The sequence below is a fragment of the Mugil cephalus genome, chromosome 16, assembly GCF_022458985.1.
Source record: "Mugil cephalus isolate CIBA_MC_2020 chromosome 16, CIBA_Mcephalus_1.1, whole genome shotgun sequence".
Taxonomy (NCBI): domain Eukaryota; kingdom Metazoa; phylum Chordata; class Actinopteri; order Mugiliformes; family Mugilidae; genus Mugil; species Mugil cephalus.
Window position 1 is genome coordinate 4,150,574 of NC_061785.1, and position 20,913 is coordinate 4,171,486.

General features: G+C 43.4%; 1 protein-coding gene across 1 annotated transcript in view; it reads right to left on the bottom strand.

Annotated features, from left to right (window-relative positions):
* nrg3b (neuregulin 3b) overlaps window positions 1–20,913 on the bottom strand; it is a 226,441-nt gene that overhangs the window by 111,878 nt on the left and 93,650 nt on the right. Inside the window, exon 2 of the mRNA XM_047608841.1 lies at window positions 3,058–3,193. Within this exon, the coding sequence (XP_047464797.1) occupies window positions 3,058–3,193 (136 nt within the window). The remainder of the gene's footprint in view (window positions 1–3,057; window positions 3,194–20,913) is intronic.

A 20,913-nucleotide genomic window follows, 5' to 3' on the forward strand; every position in this document is an offset into this window, starting at 1 on the left:
AATTTCCTTTTACCAAAGCGCAGCACAAACCGCTGCAGAAAATGTTAATGTGACCCAAATATTCAAGAAATCATTTATTGTATGAATCTAATTCTCATCTGGTAAAAAAAAAAACATTTAGGGAGGAAATTTTTATTTGACGACTTATTTCATGCTTCCAACACTGATACATGGATGAACTCACCTCTTGGTGAAAAGTAGCTAAATTCGCTTAAGAATTATTCTTAAGATTAGTTGTTGTACTTGATTTAAGATTAATAGTGTTATTCCTAAATTCAGTACTTGCACTTTACTTCAGAACTATTCTTATATACATTAAGTGTACTTTATTTCCATATCGTTAGAATAATCTGCAAAGTCATTTTTGACTGAAAAATACCAATGAGCCTGATAAAAATAGTTTTTTCTTGTTTTCCAAAAAGGTTAAAAATTACTTGAGCAATTATGCTATTAAGCCAGCGATACTTGATACTTGTTCTTTACTTGAGAGACTTTATATTTTGACTCTCACCATATTTCAGAGACATATTATATTATGTTATTATTATAGAAGACTTTATGACCTTCAAAAATCATGCAATAACGAAGTTTGGGATCTAGTGAAATTGGAAGCCACGACAAGTTGTTGCAATCTGTTGAGTTGTTCCTAAAGTGTTTTTCCATGCATCCTGCTGGGGACGGCTGCTGCCATCAAGGAGTGTCATCGCTATGGTACCTGGGTGCCTGGTCTGGTCTAGGTGGATGCTACATGTCTAAGTAACATCCACATGAGTGAAATCCAGGTCCAAAACTTTCCCAGCTGAACGATAGTGGTCATTATGTTATGGCTGATCATATATATCAATTCTGACTGGAATACTTTTATGCTTCAAGTACAGTTAACTGATACTTTCAGGCCTCCTGCGGTAAGAAATGAAAGCTTAATGTGGATGGTAGAGTCAGAATCCCTTGTTGCATGTTTGATCTTTTAAAAAATAAAATAAATATGTTTATTCTGCTGCTCTCCCGGCCAGGTCTCTCTGGAAAAATAGATTTTTACATCCCAATGTGACAAACCTGTTTAAATAGGTTATTATTATTATTATATGAAAGAACATCCACATGGCAGTGGATTTCTGGCTTTAATGATCATACTTGTCTGCATGGGCTTCTTTCAGGCAAGAGAGGCAACCTTTCAATAAGAGAGCTCACAAACCTGCAATCATTGCTTCACACACCAGGCACTCAGCTCCGGAGAAATTGGTAGACGGCGTCTCTAGGTTAGGCCCTCCAGTCCTTCCCGAGTCCTAGCTTCAGTCATTCAAACTGTCGCTAATTATAGCCGGCGGCGTAGTTGCTGCAAGTCTTCAGGGTTTCTGGATGTCAAACGCGCAGGTGACGCGTTGAGATTCTCGAGCGCGCCACCAGAATGTGACACGAAACGCAGACTGCAGCTTCCTCCTATCACTGCGTCCTTCCCCCGTCTCTCTGTATTATTATGTCATCAAATGATCAAGTGGTGATAATATAAATACTGGAATCAGCTGCGGTTTATGTCGAGCAAAATGAAGAGCGACTGTACTTACTGAGCTGTGTCCGTGAACCTGAACCGAGACTGGTCCAAGGTTTTTATTTGTAAATTGCAACTTAAGTGCAATTTAATTTAATTTACCTGGTTAATTGTGTGTGATTTACAGTAAACTGTGTTGCTGTTTTGGTTTTATTTTATTACTACATAGTTTTGCTCAACAGTACGTTTGCTTAGAAGATTGATTCAGACATGCTTCACTTATAATGCATCGTTTTTTTTTTTTTTTTTTTTCCTGTTTGTCTTTTTGAATGAATTCCAGGTGGGTGTTTTAATGAGCTGTTTTTTATTATTATTATTATTTATTTAATTTTTTTTTATTTCGGTGCAGCCCTTCCCTCAGAGAAAATTTCTTTCTCATCATGTTTTTTTTTTTTTTTTTTGTGATTTAAATGGAGATTTGAAGTGGACATGCAGAGACATGTAACGAAGAGAGAGGGTGAAAGTCCGACTGCTACCATCTGATTACAAGTGCATGTGGCTGCATAAATATTCAATTCACATGCAATTGCTTTTGTTATCGGAGCGCTTTTTTCTGCGTGGTTCAGGCAGCCGCAGCAGTGCACTCCGCAAAACGTACTATTAGCGAATACAGCGTTCACACATGACTTTCTCTTCTGTTTACTGAATATACATAAACCCCTATGAAGCTGTAAAAACACTTTGCATCTTCCGCTCTGAGTGCTACGCAAACAAATGTTACCTACCATTTATCTCAAATGTGAAGAGGCATCACTGAACGCTACGACAAAAGTGACAAAACAGGCTCCTTAACGAAGGCAAACAAGCCGTCGAAAGGCACTAAAATAACCGGAGACTGCAGCGGTTTCCTTCAACCAATTTAATTTAGGTAATTGACAGTGTTTTAGTTATAACGACGTGTCCAAATGTAGCGATTTATGCATTTGCTGGAGCTAATTCCGCCGGGCAGTCACAGTGTGAGCGGCTGCCCGAGTAAATTAGGAAAGACAATGAAAGTTCCACCTTTACCCTAATAAGACCAAAGAACCCACTTGAAGGTTAATAATGTACATGAGGAGAAAGTCATCCTTCAAGACTTCTGTCATTGTTAAAACTTCAGAGTGAAGACAGAGGGTTGCGCTTCCGACAAAATGAGTTTGTGTGCGAAATATTTCTCTCCATTTCTCGGTTGCACGGATCAGAGAATCAGCCGCATCTAATGCCGCCGAAGCATCTCTGATCCTCCGCTTAGTAGTTCGGGTGATTTTTCCATCTTCAGTGCATTTTAGGCGCATTTGCACAACAATTTTCCAGTTTCATGTGTTTCATCTCTCTAAGAACACAGTCTGCCAGAGTGGAGATGGGGGAAGGGGGGGAGGAAAAGAAAAAGGAAAGCAGCACGAATGAAAGTGACCCAAGGTTGGAGATTTGAGGGGAAGGGCAAAGAGAGGAAACATCGGTGCCGGGAAGGAAACAAAATGCCTCGCTCAGTCACCCACACACAAACACACGAGCGCCGGGGAACTCACCTGCAGTGTCTGTGAACCCCAGCCACAGTTTCGATGATGGAACATTCTCCTTCGTTCAGACAAAAGGCCAAGTCCTTGTCTTCCACGCATGGCTTGAAGACCTCAGAGCGTAGACTAGGAAGTGTCGGGGCCATAGCTGGAGACAGAGACAAACAGAGACGTATTGGGTTAATATTTGGACGGGATCTTCTCTTTTGCATCTTAAGTCGCAGCTAATTGGAACAGGAAGCTTTCGGTTTCTTTGATATGGAAGTTCACATGGCCTCCTTTATATTCATATATATAAAAATAGATAAACAAAAACAGGAAAAAGAAAAAAAATCTAAATTAATACAAAAACATACTGCAAATATCTGCCCCCCTGCAGAGAATGGTGGTAAAAGTATGAGAAGTTTTTCCAAGTAATTTATAGACTCACACTGATGCACTGAAGGCAAAAGGAAGGTATAAGTGAAAAGGGGCACATTTCAAGCTTGTTACGCAAAGCAATTGGACGCAACGCCTGAACACTGTGGAATACGAGTCTTTGTTGTACTCAGTGGGAACAGTGGCGCTTTGGGCTGGAGGACGGCTGGCAGAGCAGGAGGACGTGTGGTGGTTGAGATGTGAAGAACATCACAGAAATAGCTGTTGGTCATTCTCAACTAAACGCAAAGTAACTTAACGTCAACTTCCCGATAAAAAGTGAGCGTGTATCTTTCGAGCTTGTTAAGGAAAGATGGACTTGGACTGGAGTGTGTTTGGTCCTGCAGTTTTTGGACAACTGTGGTAAAAGCCATCTTTGATTTATGTTGTTTTGTGGAGAAGCTGCAGCCCTAGCCCTAACCCTAACCCTAACCCCACCTACTGTGAGTAGGGTTAGTATATAGTACAATACAGTCAAGTCAGGTCAAGTGCAAGTTTCACATGTTTGCCATACTCCATTATACGTTCAGAATCAGCTGCAGGCCTGCAGACACCTTCTGTACACAGAGCAGGATCGACTGCTCGTGTTTGTAAGCAGTTAGCGGCTAGCTTGTTGCGTTTTGCATGTGCTGCAAACAGGACAGGGCTGCTGGGCTAAGACAAAAGAGCATTGCCTCCATATAGCATCTATAGTGAATTCCTCTTTGCCCTGAAATGACCACCCCACTCAAATTGAAGATTTCTGACCCTGCTGATTCCTGCATCTAAGTGGGCTTACAGACAGAGTAGCCCGGGGAACAACGTCCTTCATTAACGACTGATTAAAATTAGCATTTTTGGCTCGATGGTTTCTGACTTTGGCCCTGATGAACCAGAGAAAGCAAATTAACAGGGTGACTACATGGACATGCGCTACTGTCATTAGCGTTGTTGTGCATTATTTTGTTTATTCCATTAAGACTGCTCATTGCATTTCTGCGTTTGCTTTGTCTTTGCTGCTACTTTAGCGAACGAAAGTGCAGGAATCACTCTCGAGCTAAGCCAGTCAGACAATATGTTGGTCCAACAGAGCGACGGGCCTGGTGCTTTAATTCTCCTCGGCTAGTCTGACCCTGAGCTCCTCTCACATAAAGACCACGGCTGTCATGTACAGCCCCTGCAATGCAGGGTTCTCCACCCTGTGAGGCGTGCACAGCGGTCGGCCAACGCGTCACAGCAACATGTTAACAGCGTGTGCAGGTATTCCGCCGTCGACAAGTACACGCAAGTATGCGCACGGTCAATGAAGTGACGACTCAGCAGCTCTACTGCGCCATCATGAAGTCAAGCAGTTAAAATTGGATTGACTTGTATTATGCCCGATCCCTTGCAAACACAATTGGATTACACGTGTGATTCTGCTGTCATCCGTTTATTGTGTGCACACAGACACCTTTTAAATAACCAAATGCCCTCACGCACCATAGTCGTAGTCATTAGTGGGAATAATCGGATGCATCTTTTAGGCCCGATCTGCTTTGCGTGTCAGTTTTTCTTGGCCAGGGGCCGTCTTTTGGCAGACTTTGCGTTGAGCGATTGCACGCAGGGAAACAAAAACTCCGATAAGCCGCTTGTTGTGCCCCAATGTCCAGTTCAATCTATGTTTTGTTTATGGCTATTGATTGATAAATCTGGGGCTCTTGATGTAAGGCCCGAGACATGATGAGAGATCAGAGGGAACACAAGAAGAGATATGTGCTGCCCCGGGGACCCACCGGGAGGAGACTCCTCCTCTGGCAGAGCAAAAACTTTGGAAGATATCACGTATTTACTCGAGAGCCGGTTCTCCAGATGCACTGGTGGCGTCTCTTCTTTATGAGCTGTAATCTATGCGGAGATAATCTTTTTGATGGCTAACGAAAATCATGTTCGTATCAGTATTTTGCTTTTCAGACGCCAGCGTGTTCCAAAAGTAGCCCTCAAACCTGAGCTCAGTCTCTGTTGCTTCAAAGACACTGGATTGCATGTTGTATTATTAATTCCTCAAACTCCCTGAGTGGATTGTTTAAAAGGTTATCTATTCCAAGATGCAGCATTATTAATAGAAAATAGAACACACCGTCCCTCTCGGTACGAACTTCCCTTGCAGTAATTGTCAGCGCTTTTAAAGTCCCTCGTATCTTTTATTCAAAAAAAAACAGCGGAAACTAAATGAACAGAGCTGATATTAAAAGACGTCGCCCACTATGTCAGGTCACGGGTTCAGATTTTAAGCACACGAGGCGAAGCCGCACCGACAAAAGAGGAAATTGATTCGGCGCTGTGGGCGTGTGTTAACATGAAAAGCCAAGGTCACTCAGGTACCAAACAGATCTTTACTCTCTGCATAATCTGCGATAAGACACATGAAGAAGTTGCGAAGCCGCACGGATCCCGGAGCCAGAGCAGGAGCCTTTTTTCCTGATGTGTCACTGGAGTGTTATTTCCAGCATCACTTCATTTGTCACATGTTGTTGACAGAGCAGAGGAGAAGGATTTGAACAACACAAGGTCACAGTGGCACCGGTGACACATCGGTTTGGGAATCGATGATGATGATGTATGATGCCGCCACATCCACAGATGATCTGAAATAAAAATCTAAACCCTCCACCAGTCGCTGAGGAATGAAGGATCCGGCTCAACGAAAGGCTGAGACAACTTCACGTGTCCTGAAGTAAAGACAACTGCCTTTGTCTTAGGTTTAATAGTTGGTGTCAGGATATGCAGGGTGAATACCAAATTCTAGGCATTTGACTTGTATAGTTCACCAATCTGCCACAACATTATGACCACTGACAGGAGAAGTGAACCATTTAAGTACCATTTAAACCATCTTCAGACAATTCAGTGTTCGGCTGGGAAACTTTTGGACCTGGTATTCATTCATGGGGATGTGACTTAGACATATAGCACCCACCTAGACCAGACCAGGCACCCCCCACCCCACAGCAATGACACTCCTTGATGGCAGCAGGATGCAGCCTGAGACAGACACATGCAAAAACGCTTTAAAAGAAAACACGACCTGGCCTTCAAATTCACTAGATCCCAAACTGATCAACTATCTGTGGGATGGATCCACAGAGGCCCCTCCACTAAAAGGCCCCCACTATCAACATAATGTTCCCAGACATCAGGACACCCTCAGAAGGCCCACAAGGGAGACCTGCACAATATCAGGAAGGTGGTCGTAATGATACACCTTATCTGCGTACTTGACAGTAATTGCACAGTATAAAGTACACAATGTGTCTCAGCTGTTAATAAATGTTTTGCTATTCTTCACCAGGTGCGAGATCAACAAACAGATGGCGCTGATTGCCTCTAAGAAAGACCCCGGCTTAAGTTTTAAACGATCACCACGCAGGCCCCGTTGGCCACGTCAAGGAACGAGTCGCCTTCAGGTGTTTGTCCTTCAGCCCCTGCAGCCTGTCAATTTCTCATGGGTTTCCATTTCATCACTGTGACAGCCAAGTAACGGTAAAAAATCTGCAGCGTAAAAAAAAAAAAAAAAAAAAGCGCAGCTCTGGCACATTTGAATGAGTAGCTGTCAAACGGGAACCATTTTAAAAAGCTGCACTCCTCTAATTCTACCGGAATTAGAGCAAGTTAATAAAGCAATATTTTTTGATTGCCTTAGAACATGAAGGTGATAACACGGATTTCTGAAGTAATTTTTTGTGTTATTTTCTTAACTATCAAGGGACCAGCTCTGAATAAATCAGCGTTAGCCCTGCGACTGATCCCAGCAGTCAGCCAGTTAAAGCTACTGGTGAAATAATATCCCTTTATTCAAATTAATCTTAATCTTCATTACAGAGGTAACAGCTGATAAATTATGTGTCCCTTGCTTTTAGTTTTCGTGAAGATTTAGTGTCATGACTAATTATGACAAACATACGAGTATCGGTAAGGCTCATCTATCAGCACTTTAATCAAGCCTCTTACAAAATAAAACCCAGGCAGAGCAGGCCCGTAGCAAACCGGATCAAACCGAGTGCGTTAGGTAACTGCAAAAATCCATGGCGGAGAATGTGCTAATAAATGGCAGCAGAAGTGGGAGCGTGATTCATCCTGAACTCTTTGAAATCATTTTCACGTCTCTCACTCTCCCCGCTGCACAAAGGCAATCCAGACTGCTGATTCCCCTGGTAACTTTCAAGGAATCTACTGGCAGGGGGATCACAGATTGAGACGATGCTCGAGAGTTATCTGAATATGAGCCCAGCGCTTTATCTCAGCCACTGCTGCTGAGTCGCTTTCAATCAAGAAATCCAACAACCTCAAATAAGTATGAGTTCAGGCTCATACATATGAACATACACCGATCAGCCGTAACATTAAAAACCACTGACAGGAGAAGTGAATGACTGTGACGATCTGGTGACAATCATCGACCGTATCGTGACATCACCCACTGGACTGTGAACCAACATGGAGCCCACGGCCGCCATGTTGGATGAGCTTTACTCCGCCCAGATACACTAAATATGGACATGGGGGGTTGTGTCGGACGTTGAGACACGCCCACCCAGCGCCCTGCTACCTCTTAGCTTTTTGTACCAGGCTGTAAACATGTTTAATAATGCTGTAAAGTTGGGTTTTGTGCACTCGATGAACTTCAGTTCCACATGGGCTTCATTACTCAGACCTGGAGGCTGGTGACAACTCAATGATCTGCTGGGAAACATTTGGACCATTTTGTGTGGATGTTATAAACATGTATCTGATCAAATATCTGTGGGATGGTCCACAGATGCCCCTGTTCTGGAGGCACAAGAAAGACCTGCACAATTTTAGGAAGGTGGTCATAATTTTATGCATGATTGGTGTAAAGGGGAATGCTAACGATTAGCATTGACCCTTGGATGCAGACATATCCAGCTTTTATTTAGTAAAAAGGGAGGAAGTTACACTAGTAGGAGTTTTCAGTCCAGTATTGTAGTATTGGAGGTTGTTATGGTGGTGACTAAGATATTTTCTTTGTTTAAAGTATGTAACATTTTAAGAGGACATAGTTCCATAAAATAAGCGCAAATGTTTAAACAACACACACACACATGTGACTTGTCAGGGTCAGCCATGATGAATGCGCTGCAGCGCTGTTTTCCAGGTACAATTGTCATGCATGGCTTCCTCACGCCCCGTGATTATCTTAAATGGAATAAATGGCGAAGGCTCCACTCCTGGCGGTTTGATTCGGTTATTGTCGGTGACATTTGTCACCTCTGTTTCACAGTCCCACTCTCACATCATCGCTCCGACGCTCGACTGTTAATTACAGAGCGGCTTGAAAGGGGTGGTTACATTACAATTTTTACCGCCTCGATTCAAATCCAATTTCAACGTCCTCCGCGACGCTTTCATGAAGCCGGAGTAGGAATCGATACAAACATTCTTCGCAGGCTCTCGACACATTTGCACACAAACGCAACGTACAGTGCAGGATGCAGCTGAATGCTTAATCGCACTGTAGACAGAGCAGCCCTGCGATAGACAACACGACAGACAATTCCATTTACAACTGTAGCATTTTCCTTCTATGGCTTCCTTTCTAATGTGCTCATTAGTGTTCTTGTGCTGAGCCTCTTCCCCCAGGACACTGTGGTTCGGAGAGAACTGGCTGTGTTTACTGCAGCACACATCAAAGAGGGCCTTACTACGTATAGGGAAAGTCCTAAGAGGGCCTGCTGATTGCTTACCCATCATGCATCGCCGCCTTTTGGACAGAACCACATTCAGAGAAACATACAGCGCGGCGGAATGCGGACGGCGCGCTGGCCTCGACAATGCCACCCGTCACAGGGCTTTGCGAACGATTTGAACCTGGCAGCACTTCAGGAATCCAGGAACGTTTAATTACCGGACCGCTCACTTATCGAACAGAGGGATAACAACAGCTGTTGACGCATTTTTGAACGAATAAAGGGCAGAACATGGTGATTTTAAATGCTAATTCCCAAAAGGTCAAGACTAAAACTTCCTCATAAACAGCTGCTAATTAGAGTTCCACATAAAGTTAAGATAACCAGCTCAACTTCTCAAAAATACTGGAGGGAAGTAATGAGGTTGGTATAATCATTATTTTACTAAATGGTGGGTTTTGAGAGGACGTTTCACACATCTGAGCAGCTTCTCCAGTTCTGAGTTCTGTACCAGTATTACATGTGTCTCCCTACATGCACAATACACAGGGCTTGAAGTATTCTGCCATCGTGCAAAAAAAAAGGAGATTTAAGGTTGGAGCAGTCAACCTTAAAGTTCACCTACCAATGGAATGAGAGTAACGCAGCTTTCCCTCTACAAACTAACATCCAAGTAACATGCAAGTAGATGCAAGTAGGGAGGGCTCCAAGGGAACAAGGTTGGGAACCACTGAACTATGTGATCTCAAACAAGCAGACACTGTACTTTGCAAAAAACTAAAAAACGACGACTAATTAATACCACATTTCTTAAGCACATCTTGGTGACATGCTATTAATATCAAATTATGTTTCAAGCACCGTGAGACAGCGTCTATTGTTGGCTGAAAATCTCTCCAAGAAGCAACATATTCCTCCAACACGCCCGAAACATGCTACATGTTGAGCGTTACAAAGTCCAACAGTGGTGGGAGCATTAGACATGAATATTTAAAGTAAAAGAAAAAATAATAAAGGCCATTGAAAGCAGAAGCTGTGGGCGCAACAGAGGAGGGAAAAGTACAAACTGTTAACGCTTCTTTTAGCCTTGACTGCTGCTTTAAGACGGCGCCGCTCGATAAGTATAAACCGACACCTCTGCGTATTGAAGCATAACCTTGTGAGGTGTGTTTGTTGCACACACAGGAACACGAAGGTACGTACGGCGCCGCGTTGTGTGCCTCGCATGATCATCAGGACGACAAGCCTCCGGAGACCTTCTGTCCCTGACATGACACAAACAAATAGCCGCAGGACCAGGGGACACGTGGTTAAAGGTGGCAGCCGCTGCCTGTAAGCAGGGTTAAAGAGCACGCGGCCTTGGTCGCCGTGACAGCCCAGTGATGGGCACTTGGTTGGACATTTGTCACAGGTGCTGTAGTTGTCTTTCACTCCTGTCCAGCGTGGGGTGGCCTTCTAGCTCCGGTATGTGCGCGCACACCAACGGTTTGATCCTGTGGCTTGTTTCACAATTTAGAGATTTTTTATGAAGTCTAGCAAAAAATAAAATTCAAATTTTCATTGTAGCCACATTTTAGGATTTAACTCCCTGCTTTTTGATGAAAATTTTTGATATTTCAAACTCAAATCCCATAATGCTCCATTTTTACACCGTGTAACCTAAATTGTTACATTGCTGCTATTAAGGGACAAAAGCGTCCCCTTCAAAAACACCCTAAAAAAACAGCATATACTAATATTTTTTCTCCTTTTTTTTCTTTTTACATAAATCCACTTCAGAACTAATCACAATTACCAAAAGTTTGATTAATTTCTGATTTTTAACCATTCCGGTGCCATATAAAGTGTTAAAAGTCATAAAATAATCAAACTTATGGTCAATACTGACATGTGCTTCTTTATTTTTAGGGTGTTTTTGAACAGGACACTTTTGTCCCTTAATAGCAGCAATGTAACAATTTTTGTAAATTGTGCACTACAAAAAATAAATAAAAATCCATCAAAATCAATGTTGCTACAAATCATTGACATGTCCAAGACTCTAATAATCCCCCCAAGAAAAATCCACTTTGCATTTAGACTATTGAATATTTGATATTGGATGCCATATCAAACAGTGGCTTATAAATGGTTAAAATTGAGAGACTGTTATTTTATGATTAGTACTGAAGTGGATTAAAAGATTTATGTAAAAAAAAAATGCTATTTTTAGGGCCTTTTTAATGAAGACACTTTTGTCCCTTAATGGTAACAAGGTAACAATTTTAAAATCAGGTACGAGTGCTAAGTTTTTTTCTTGGTAACTGATACACTATTGAGTCTGGTCATTATCTAACGGCCTCATTATAAGATGAACTAATAAGGTTTTATTAAAGTGTTCACAGTGACAGGCCTAGAGTAGCGGTTAAACAAAGTGGACCCCAGAAGACATCACACGTGGGTTAAACCTTAAAGGAACAATTCTCCCCCTAATGAAACCTTTAATTATCAACTTTATCTTCTGACCCCGCGTTGGGTGAGTCTTGAATAAAGTTCAGTCTGTGCAAATGGAACGTCAGCCCCTGCAGTTCCAAACCTTCCTCCCTCTCCCGCTTCCAAACGGATCACCAAGTGACCGTGAAATTTCGCTCCACAACCCTTGGAAGTCAGTGCAAGCAGCAGCTGTTTTGCAGGCCAGAGAGATTGCACCGCAAGTCCACCATTCCTGTGCCGCAGAGGGATCAGCTCGCTCCTTGTCTGATGTGCCCTATAGCTCTGTTGGAGCTGCAATGTGTCAGACACTACCTGCATGTCCAAAAGAAGAGCATACATCAGGGGAGCTAAGACTGACAAGGAAGGAGGCTTTACTTTGAAAGAATTACATTCAGTCCAGAGGTTTTCTGCAGATGGAAGGAATCCTCCGGGAGCTTTCGTTTTCTCCCCGCAAGTGCTTTAGAACATTCAAATCTAAGTGAAATGGAAAATTTACTGTTGGTGATCTTATTGTGCAGATAAGGTACGTCAAATTCGTTTTAGTTGAGAGACCACATGCAGAACACTTTGAACTCAAACTTGTTTTAGTGCAAAGAAGAACGAGTACATTGTGAGAATTCTTACATATAATAACTAAGCTTTTGCAAAAGTTTTCATGAACAACCTGAAATTTCTTAAGAACATTAAGTCATTTTGCTGGGTCCCAGTATTGGGTTATGTCATAGATGGAAATGATCCTGAAAAGTGAAGCCAAAGTAAGTAGAGCTCCCCCTGGTGACTGGCTGCAGCATAGGTCATAAGCTCCGCCTCCTCTAAACTAAAGCACTAAAATACATCTCAAATATTTTTTTTTCTGTCATTTCAGGTAGTTGATATAAGGTGTGATGCATGTCCAAGTATCAATTCTTCAGCTAAGTTTCATTGTAGTTCATTATTTGAACCTATAGAAGCAGGATGTGACATAATAGCAACCAGCAGTTGCCATGCCCAACCCATGGGTTGTAAAAACGAAAACACAATATCACACACTGATTAGACTCAGTTCGGCCAATGCAAATTAGTAGTGGCACATTGTCCATATTTATATACAGTCTATGGGTCACACCCTTGTGCAAGTGAACAAATTAGCAACAGCAGTTAATTTAATTGAAAAATTGCAATTAATGTCCAATAATTGTGCCTTATGTTTGACAGCCCTGGTGTAGATGTCAATATCGCCATGTTGCTTTGACTTATAGCAGTGTGTGCAATAAAATGCATTATTACAAATGTACATGTTAAGTATATGATGATCACTGAAGGGGGCGTGAGGTTTCTCAGATATTAACTGAGGTTAGGTTAATATCGATACCATGAACTCTTAAGCACATAGCCCTAGGCCTCACTGTCTCTCAAAGGTAATATTTCACCACAGCTGCACGTTCCTCTGACTCGGCTGTGGGTTATGCAGCTACAGTGCGACTCAACGGAGGTGCACCACAACAGACAACAGCGAGGACGCCGCCTCCTCTGGCACCCAGATCCTCGAGTGGCAGTTAGTAAATGCAATTCCGCCGAATGTTACCGACTCCCCGTTTAAAGACAAGAATTAGTAATGATGTTTATAAGAACTCTCAAACACATAACAATATTATTAGATGCAATTTCTCCGCGCTAATTTGTCTTCACAACCCATAAGCAGTAATATGGAACCAGACAGACAATTTATCCTGATTCATTGATTGTAATTTGTGGCGTAATTAACATAATATACCACCAGGAGGGACAGAATCACGTTACTGCTTACGGTCTCGTGAAGTGAAACAAACACGCTATTTGCTGTAGTGTGTCTGGTGCTTACTGTTCCTATTGTTTATGTCACGGTTTCATGGCTCTTCCATATTTCTTTACTTTGAAACAGATGATTCTTGAGCAACTCCGGAGATAACTGGAGATGAATGATGTTAGAGCAACATGTCCTACACATCGCATTAGTTAAATTACCAAGATGGAGAAGCCAGTGGAGCCTTGAATGGACGTCTATTGACTCCAAGACTAATACATAAAAGCTGTTAAGAATGGGATGAGTGCCTCTACCTTTTATTTAATAATGGGTGATGTACCTAAATGCCATTATCTCCATTACTTACTGAGCAAATGACAGCGAATAAGCAGCAACTGGAGAAATAAATCTGGATCTATCAAATGTATATTTAATGAGTGTGGTCACTTTAGTGCTTTTGCCTCAGCAACGATATTAAATTTGAATTTGGATTCCGGGACGGGACATGCAGGAAATGAGACAGAAATTAAAGCCCGCTGAAGTTTTTGCTGAAATACACAAACCTGTGGTGCTGCTCGAGGAAGGACTATGCAATTAATAATTTATCGCTGTTTACAAATGGGATGTCGTGAATGAGGCTGTGAAAAACCCGATGCACTCAAGCTAATGCACGAAGAGCCACGAAGGCCGCGTGCGAGCTGTTTTCTGAGAAGCCTGATGGGATTCTGACGGAACGCTCTGTTCATTCATCCATTCATTCATTCACACCCGCGGATACGTTTGGATTTCTGCTTTAAAATGACCGGTTTCAGACGCTAAAAAAGTCTAGATTAGATGCAACTGATATTACCTCACAAACAATGCATCCATCATTTAATAAGACCAGCATACAGTAATTAGCTGTAAATGAGGGTGATTTATGGCTGGGGTTCATAAGCGTAGCTAGACGTCAATGCGGAGTGACAGATTAAGGAAATTAAAGCACTGCAGGGGCTGAGGCGCAGACGGGGGCTATATATAAAATATCGGTATCAACACACCACAGTACCCTGTTCCACAAACATTTGTTTGCCCGGTCTTTCCTGCAGAAGGGGCAACGCTCAAGGTCCAACCACACAACGCACAAACACGCACAGGAGTCGACTCCATTTCTGGCTGCTCCTCAGAATAATTGACAGCACCACTTAGCGGCAGCACGCGGCCGGAGCGATGAGACGCACATCTGCAAAGCTCTGCACGGCAACAGCACTGCAGCATGCTGCAGCCTCTATTTTCACCAATAACACAAAAGAACAGACATGATTATGATTATATAATAATATAATTAGTGCATGTGTGTGGTTTTGTGAATGTGCAGAACGTGTGTCCATAGAAATCTCATCCCGTCTTCCCCACTAGGGGGCGCGGGGGCAGCTGGAGGCGGGGTACACCCTGCACAGGACTCCAGTCTATCGCAGGGCTAACACACAGACAAACAAGCGTTCACACTCAGACCTAGGGCCAATTAAGAATCACCGATTAACGAGTGTGTCTATCGCAGCTAACGGCAGATCCACTGTGCCGCCCCTCGTCCGTAGAAATACTTGATTTATTTCAATGAAAAGTCTTTTACTTCTTATTACAGTTTGGTAGCAGCGCTAACGGAGCATTATCAAAGCACACTTGGCTCGCTTAACGTGCAGCTAACTGTTACCACACTGCTGATACCAGACTCGGTCGTGTCTTGGCAGCGCCCGTTTCCATCTGCCTTTTTCTGAAGACTATATTTATAAAGATAGCATAAAAATTTAATCCTGGGGGTTCGAGAGAATTACGCCTCGCCAGCAGAAACTGGCAGAGTGACTGAGAGGTGCAGCCGGACGAGCGGCTAATTGTGTCTTCGTTTGCTGAGCTGTAACATCTCGACCGCTGGAAACGCGGGTTCTCCTCCGCGCCCGTGAGTCGAGGCGCGTCGTTATCAGCGTCGTGATCGTCGCACGGTAGTTGTTTTAAAACGGCGCCTCTGTGAAATAAGGCCATTAATGTTCCTTCCGTGGACATTCACCGTGCTTCGCCGTGTTTCCTTTTTGTGCCCGGCAAATGTATTTGACTTGGAAATGAGCACTGTTTAATGCAGCGCTCACCTCTCGGTGTGGTTTTTCATATGCAAACATGTCAAATAGTAATGACAACGGGGGGGAAAGGAAGGCAGAAAAGAAGAAAACGAATCAGGTTTTCCTCCACCATCCTATGTAAACTCACGGAGTCATAGATCACAAGACACTGATGCTGCTTTTCTCTCTCTCTCTTTTTTTTTTTTTTTTTCCTGGGGAATCCAGCGAGATGCAAGCAATTATTCACAGCGGAGAGGGCAACAGGGATGGAAGGAGCTGTATGCAAAGCAGGGGCATTTGATAAGAAAAACAACACGGCTGGAAATCCTTGTGTTTTTAAAGGCGCGGCAATCTTTTTCCTCTCCTTGGCCCCGTCGCCATGCTGCACTGTTTCCCTGCCACTCAGCCACCTCGGGGGAACGCTGGGGCTGCTGGAGAAATGCAACATCAACATGCATCCTCATCTCAGCAGCAGCGATGGGAGCGAGGAGGGAGGGGGGGGAGAGACGGGGCTGAATGATTCACCTACCCGGACCAGAGAGTGGCTTCCTGTCAGTGCAGTTGATTAAAATTCCTGGGACCAAGAACGCGGGGTGTGATGTACGACGAGCAGGTGGTGTGGGTTTAATATGCATGAGCGGACAGCTCCTGCATCTGCAGATTGGCAGTCACTGAGCTCGCCTGTCCACTCCCCTGGCAGCTCTCTTGGCATATGGAGCTACTGAGGGCATACATGAGCATAGCGAGGGGGCTAGTCCTAGCACCCATCCACACAAGCGCCTCTTTTTCTTTTTTCTTTAGGACTCCTGAGATCAGCAGGATAGCTCCTCGTTCTTTTTTGGTGGCTTTGGTCTGTTGAAAGTGTCTGAGATGAAGGTAGAGGAGACCATTTTTCTCTTGTATATTTCATTGATTTTACACAGGAAACATCAAAAGGGAGAAGGATTAGAGGGGCCAGTGTAAAAATTGACTCGGATACGGTTTGGGACTTAAGCTCAGTCAAAGGAAGATGTGATTAGCCCCTGCACAATCTCAACCGGTGATTCTATTGATATGAAACGGCAAACACAGCCCCACTCCGCAGCCTCAAGAAGAGAAAAAATACGAGCTCAGCCACCAGCGCCTTTCGAACTGTATTTGACACATAAACTGTGACTCGGAAAGGTTTTCGCTGCGTAAGTATTTCAGGCAGCTGTATAAAATCTGTTTCACAGGACTCGGTGTTTGTGTAGGCACATTGCAAAGAGGTATTTCTCAGTGAGTTTTATTTTTTTTTCCCTTTCTCTCGGCCTGTTTGTTATCTGGTGATTTGATGCACACTCCAGCGGGAGGAGAGGTGCGGCGGGGTGCGTGTCACCGGCAATCCGGCGGCGCACTGTAATTTTGATGTCAAGTTCGCTCAAGTTTGTGCCATCTGCTGCCTGCGCGCGGGCCAACGGGGCCCCAGACATGTCGCACCTTCCTGTTACGTTTTCATTACATCAATTGGTGGAGAAGTGCTCTCACAGACTCCTCCTAAAAACACACAAACTCCTTTCGTTTCTCTTTGCACTTCAACAAGCAGACACGTGTGAGTGGTGCGAAGAGACACTATGTGATGTGGATGAATTCCAGCGAAACAGTTCTTTGTGTTTCCTGTTTTATTTTGACAAGTTCTTCTTTGGTTACTTCCTGTTTTCTGCCCACATGTATATACGCTCACTTGCCACTTTACTAGGTTCAATCGCTCGTTGACACAAATAGCTGATCGGCCAATCACATGGCTGCAATTCAGTTGCATTTAGTCATGCAGAGGTGATCAAGATGATTTGCTGAAGTTCGAACCGAACATCAGAATTTGGAAGAAATGGTTACAGTTTCTAAAATTCTTCAGTGTGGTTCCTCCTCATATCATAATGAGTGTCTGTAATGCACATTTTTTACCAAAAACTTAATCTTGCACACATAAGCGTCGGCGCGGTGCACGTATGAATCCAAAAATAAGAGGCTTGCACGAGGCTTAACGCTGCGACTCAAACCCTGCGCCACCCAATAGCAGCTATCAAGCAGCGCAAAAGTCTTCCCTTTGTGCTGATAAACTCTCTTTTTTTGTATTAATCTGCAGAGGGCAAGTGTGTTTCATCTGTACACACGCACAGTGAGCGATGTGCATTGTCAAAGCATGATTAATCCCCTCTAATCCATTGTGGTTTCTGCTGTAAGTAAGTTGCAAAATAGCCACACGGGCCATGTGTAAGGTCGTGCGTTTCTTAAAATGTTTCTCTGTAGGAAAAAAAAAATGACAGCTGCTGCAGCAAATCCCCCAAAACAGTATGAGTTCAACTTATGACACTGGCAGAGGGAGGAGGTCGGGGGGCGGGTGGATGGATGGGTCAGACAAACATCAGAATTTACAGTGACAGATTTGATCTTTCTTTACCGTGTTTCCTACACGGGCTCGATCGCAATCATGGAAAAACTCCAATGCGTTTAAGAGTTTATTTGAAAATTAAATTGTCTTTCTGTAAAAATTAATTAAAACACAAAACAAAACAAAAAAACAATTAGAAGAAATTTATTGCTTCAGTTGACTGCAATTAGCGTCAACGCGGCTCCGACGGCCTCGTAAAACGTGGAAAATCTTCCCTTTAATTTATCAACTCAGCTACAAATTGGCACGAGTGTTTGCTGAATTGTACGGTTGTCGTAGTGACATTTTTAAAAGACAGTAATACACGTAAAATAAAAGAAATATAAATAATATCACACTACTCTCAGTCTGGAATCAATTACATCGAGTAAATCTATTCAGGCTGATCGTTAACGACACCTGTAATGAGTCATTTAGACACAAATCTGCAAAAACACAATGAATAAACTGATTGGAATATGAGAAAAAAAAAAGTCCAAATCCCAACTATAAACCCCCAAGGTTTTCCCATACAATGTTAACACTACAGCGGCCTGCCAGGGACAAACTTATTTGTGGTTTCACAATAAATTGGAAATATTTTTGCACATTTAAAACTACGCTGTGCTGCCTTTCCTATTGCTCCTGAACGCATCTCCCCCACCCAACAGCATTACGTTTGGTATTCCTGCAGATCATTGGTCCCCTACAGGGGTTAGGCGACTCCTAGAGAGCCCGTGAGGTACAGCAGGGGGGGTCGCATAATCTTTGGTTGATTAGACATTTTTTATACTTTTTTTAATATTTAATTTCCCCCCCCAATTTCTTTAAATGCACATTAACATGAATCCAACATAGTCTGGTCTATGTAGGTATTTTAATGTCAGGTATGTTAATATTTCCCCTGTGCACTGAATAGTTTAATATTGAATGCAAAATGATAATAATGTATATTTTAAGCGTAGGCCAAGCGTTGGGGGTCCTTTGGCCTATAAAACGTTGACGCCCCCTGCTGTAGATGAACTGATAAACTGCACAAATTGCTGCTATTCGTCACTAAATGCAATATTTGTGTTATTACGGTGATTTAAAGAGAGAGTGATACAAAATGCAGGCTCGTAACTTTTAAATAGTTTGGGTGGCATCATAATTGGGGGCTTTTATTATGATATCAGGACAGTAGAGCCCTCACTGCCTTCCCCTGGAAAAAAGACAAAATAAATAAATAAAAAAAGGAGTCTCATGAAATCTTGTGCGACACACTGAATCCCTCTAACTTCGTGTTCCGCGGACAAAGCGGAGCCCTGGGGAGTTGTGCTTTCTCTTAAACGAGGCAGTTTTCTCCCGTCACCCCATTCTGCTCAATTCAATCCAGCGATCCATATTTTTCCACACACAGACACACATACGTGCCTCTTAAAATCGGTGTAAAGAAATAAACAGAGGCAGAAACACAGCGGCAGCAACCCTCGACCCGCAGACGCCCGCCGCTCTCGACGGGGACGTGGACGGGGACGGGGACGGGGGGGGGAACCGGATTACGTGCTTCTTTCGACCGCTCACTCACGGCAGAAAGACACTCAGCTCTGATCCAATCACGGTGACACATGCAGAAACAAGGGAAAGGTTGCGGCTCGGGTCTCCCTCGGGAACCGACTTGTCGTTGGTTTTACTTGACAAAAAGCAAAACACTGGGGCGACCATTTTAAACGGATTTAGCAGAAGAAGAAAAAAGAAGATGCCGCACGTGGGAAGGGACTGAGTGTGAGTATTAAAGTGTAAGTTTTATTTATTAGCACATATGCACCTAATGGCATTAGCCTGAAGCAAACTCACTGGGTGGTATGTCCAAGCAGAAACACCAGACTGGCACTGACAATGCACTGAGGACCAGCCCCATTGGTCCTGACAGTGGATCAGTGAAATCCTGTTTAGCCCCCCCCCCCACCACCACAGCCTTCAGGGAGTGTGTGCCATCTAATTCAAGCCAAATCATGGCCTGTTTAACACCTCGCCACCTGCTTCATTTATTTGCATGTGTCTGCGGGAGAGGAAGAATAAAACAATGTGAGCTGAAATGACAAGCACGAGGCTACTGTAGATATAGTTCAACCGCAGGAAACACACACACACACACAGTCGTAGCGATGATGAGGCTGTTAATTGGATGGCTTCAGAATGGCAACAGAGGGATTTATTCATTCGATTTTTAATGCAAGTCATCCAGCACGAGTGGATGAAGTGATTAATGGTGATGATTCCACCTGCCACATAGGAGCTGTTAAAACGCCTGTAAAACATATTGCTTCGCCCCCAAAAAATATTCTTCTCCATTCTCCTCCGCGGCCTCCATCAAAGGACGCGTGAAAACATTAAACCTGACGGACAAAAATGCTGCGCGTGAATAATGGTTGTGTTTTCAGAAAGTGCTTCTCTGCGGCGCGCAGCGTTCCCTAACAGACGTATTAATCAAACAAGGTTCGCTTAGAGCCATTTGGGGATAAATACAACAGTCCCCTCATTCCTCCACACAACGACGCTGCCTCCGCTTGATGTGTCGCACTCAATGAAACCCCCCCCCCCCACCACCCCCTCCCCAAGGCGAATACATTTTAACGACTGGATACACGTCTTCAAATTACAGCAAAAGTCTTTCTCTCAAGGGAAAAAAAAAAGAAAAGAAAAACAATAAAATTCGGGCTTTTGTGGACAACGTGTGAAATGCTGTTACTTTTTCGTCTTGGTGTCGCTGTTGAATTTGGCACGTCGGGTGCAGGATGTGGTGCAGGTTGCTCAAAGCCGAGCAGAACGGAAAACTCCCCCAGCTGAAGCGCCAGATAAAGTGCTTTGAATAGCAAACAAACAGAGCTTTGGTCGGGAGGCGGCCGGGGACGGATCAGAGCAGGAAGCGACAGCGACATTCGCCATCACCTTAAACCGCCACCAAGTAACACAGCGTCATATTAAAGAGAACAACATAGAACAGAATAGAATAGAATAGAATAGAATAGAATAGAATAGAATAGAATAGGAGTCAAATTTATTTCTAAAGCACATTTAAAAACAAGC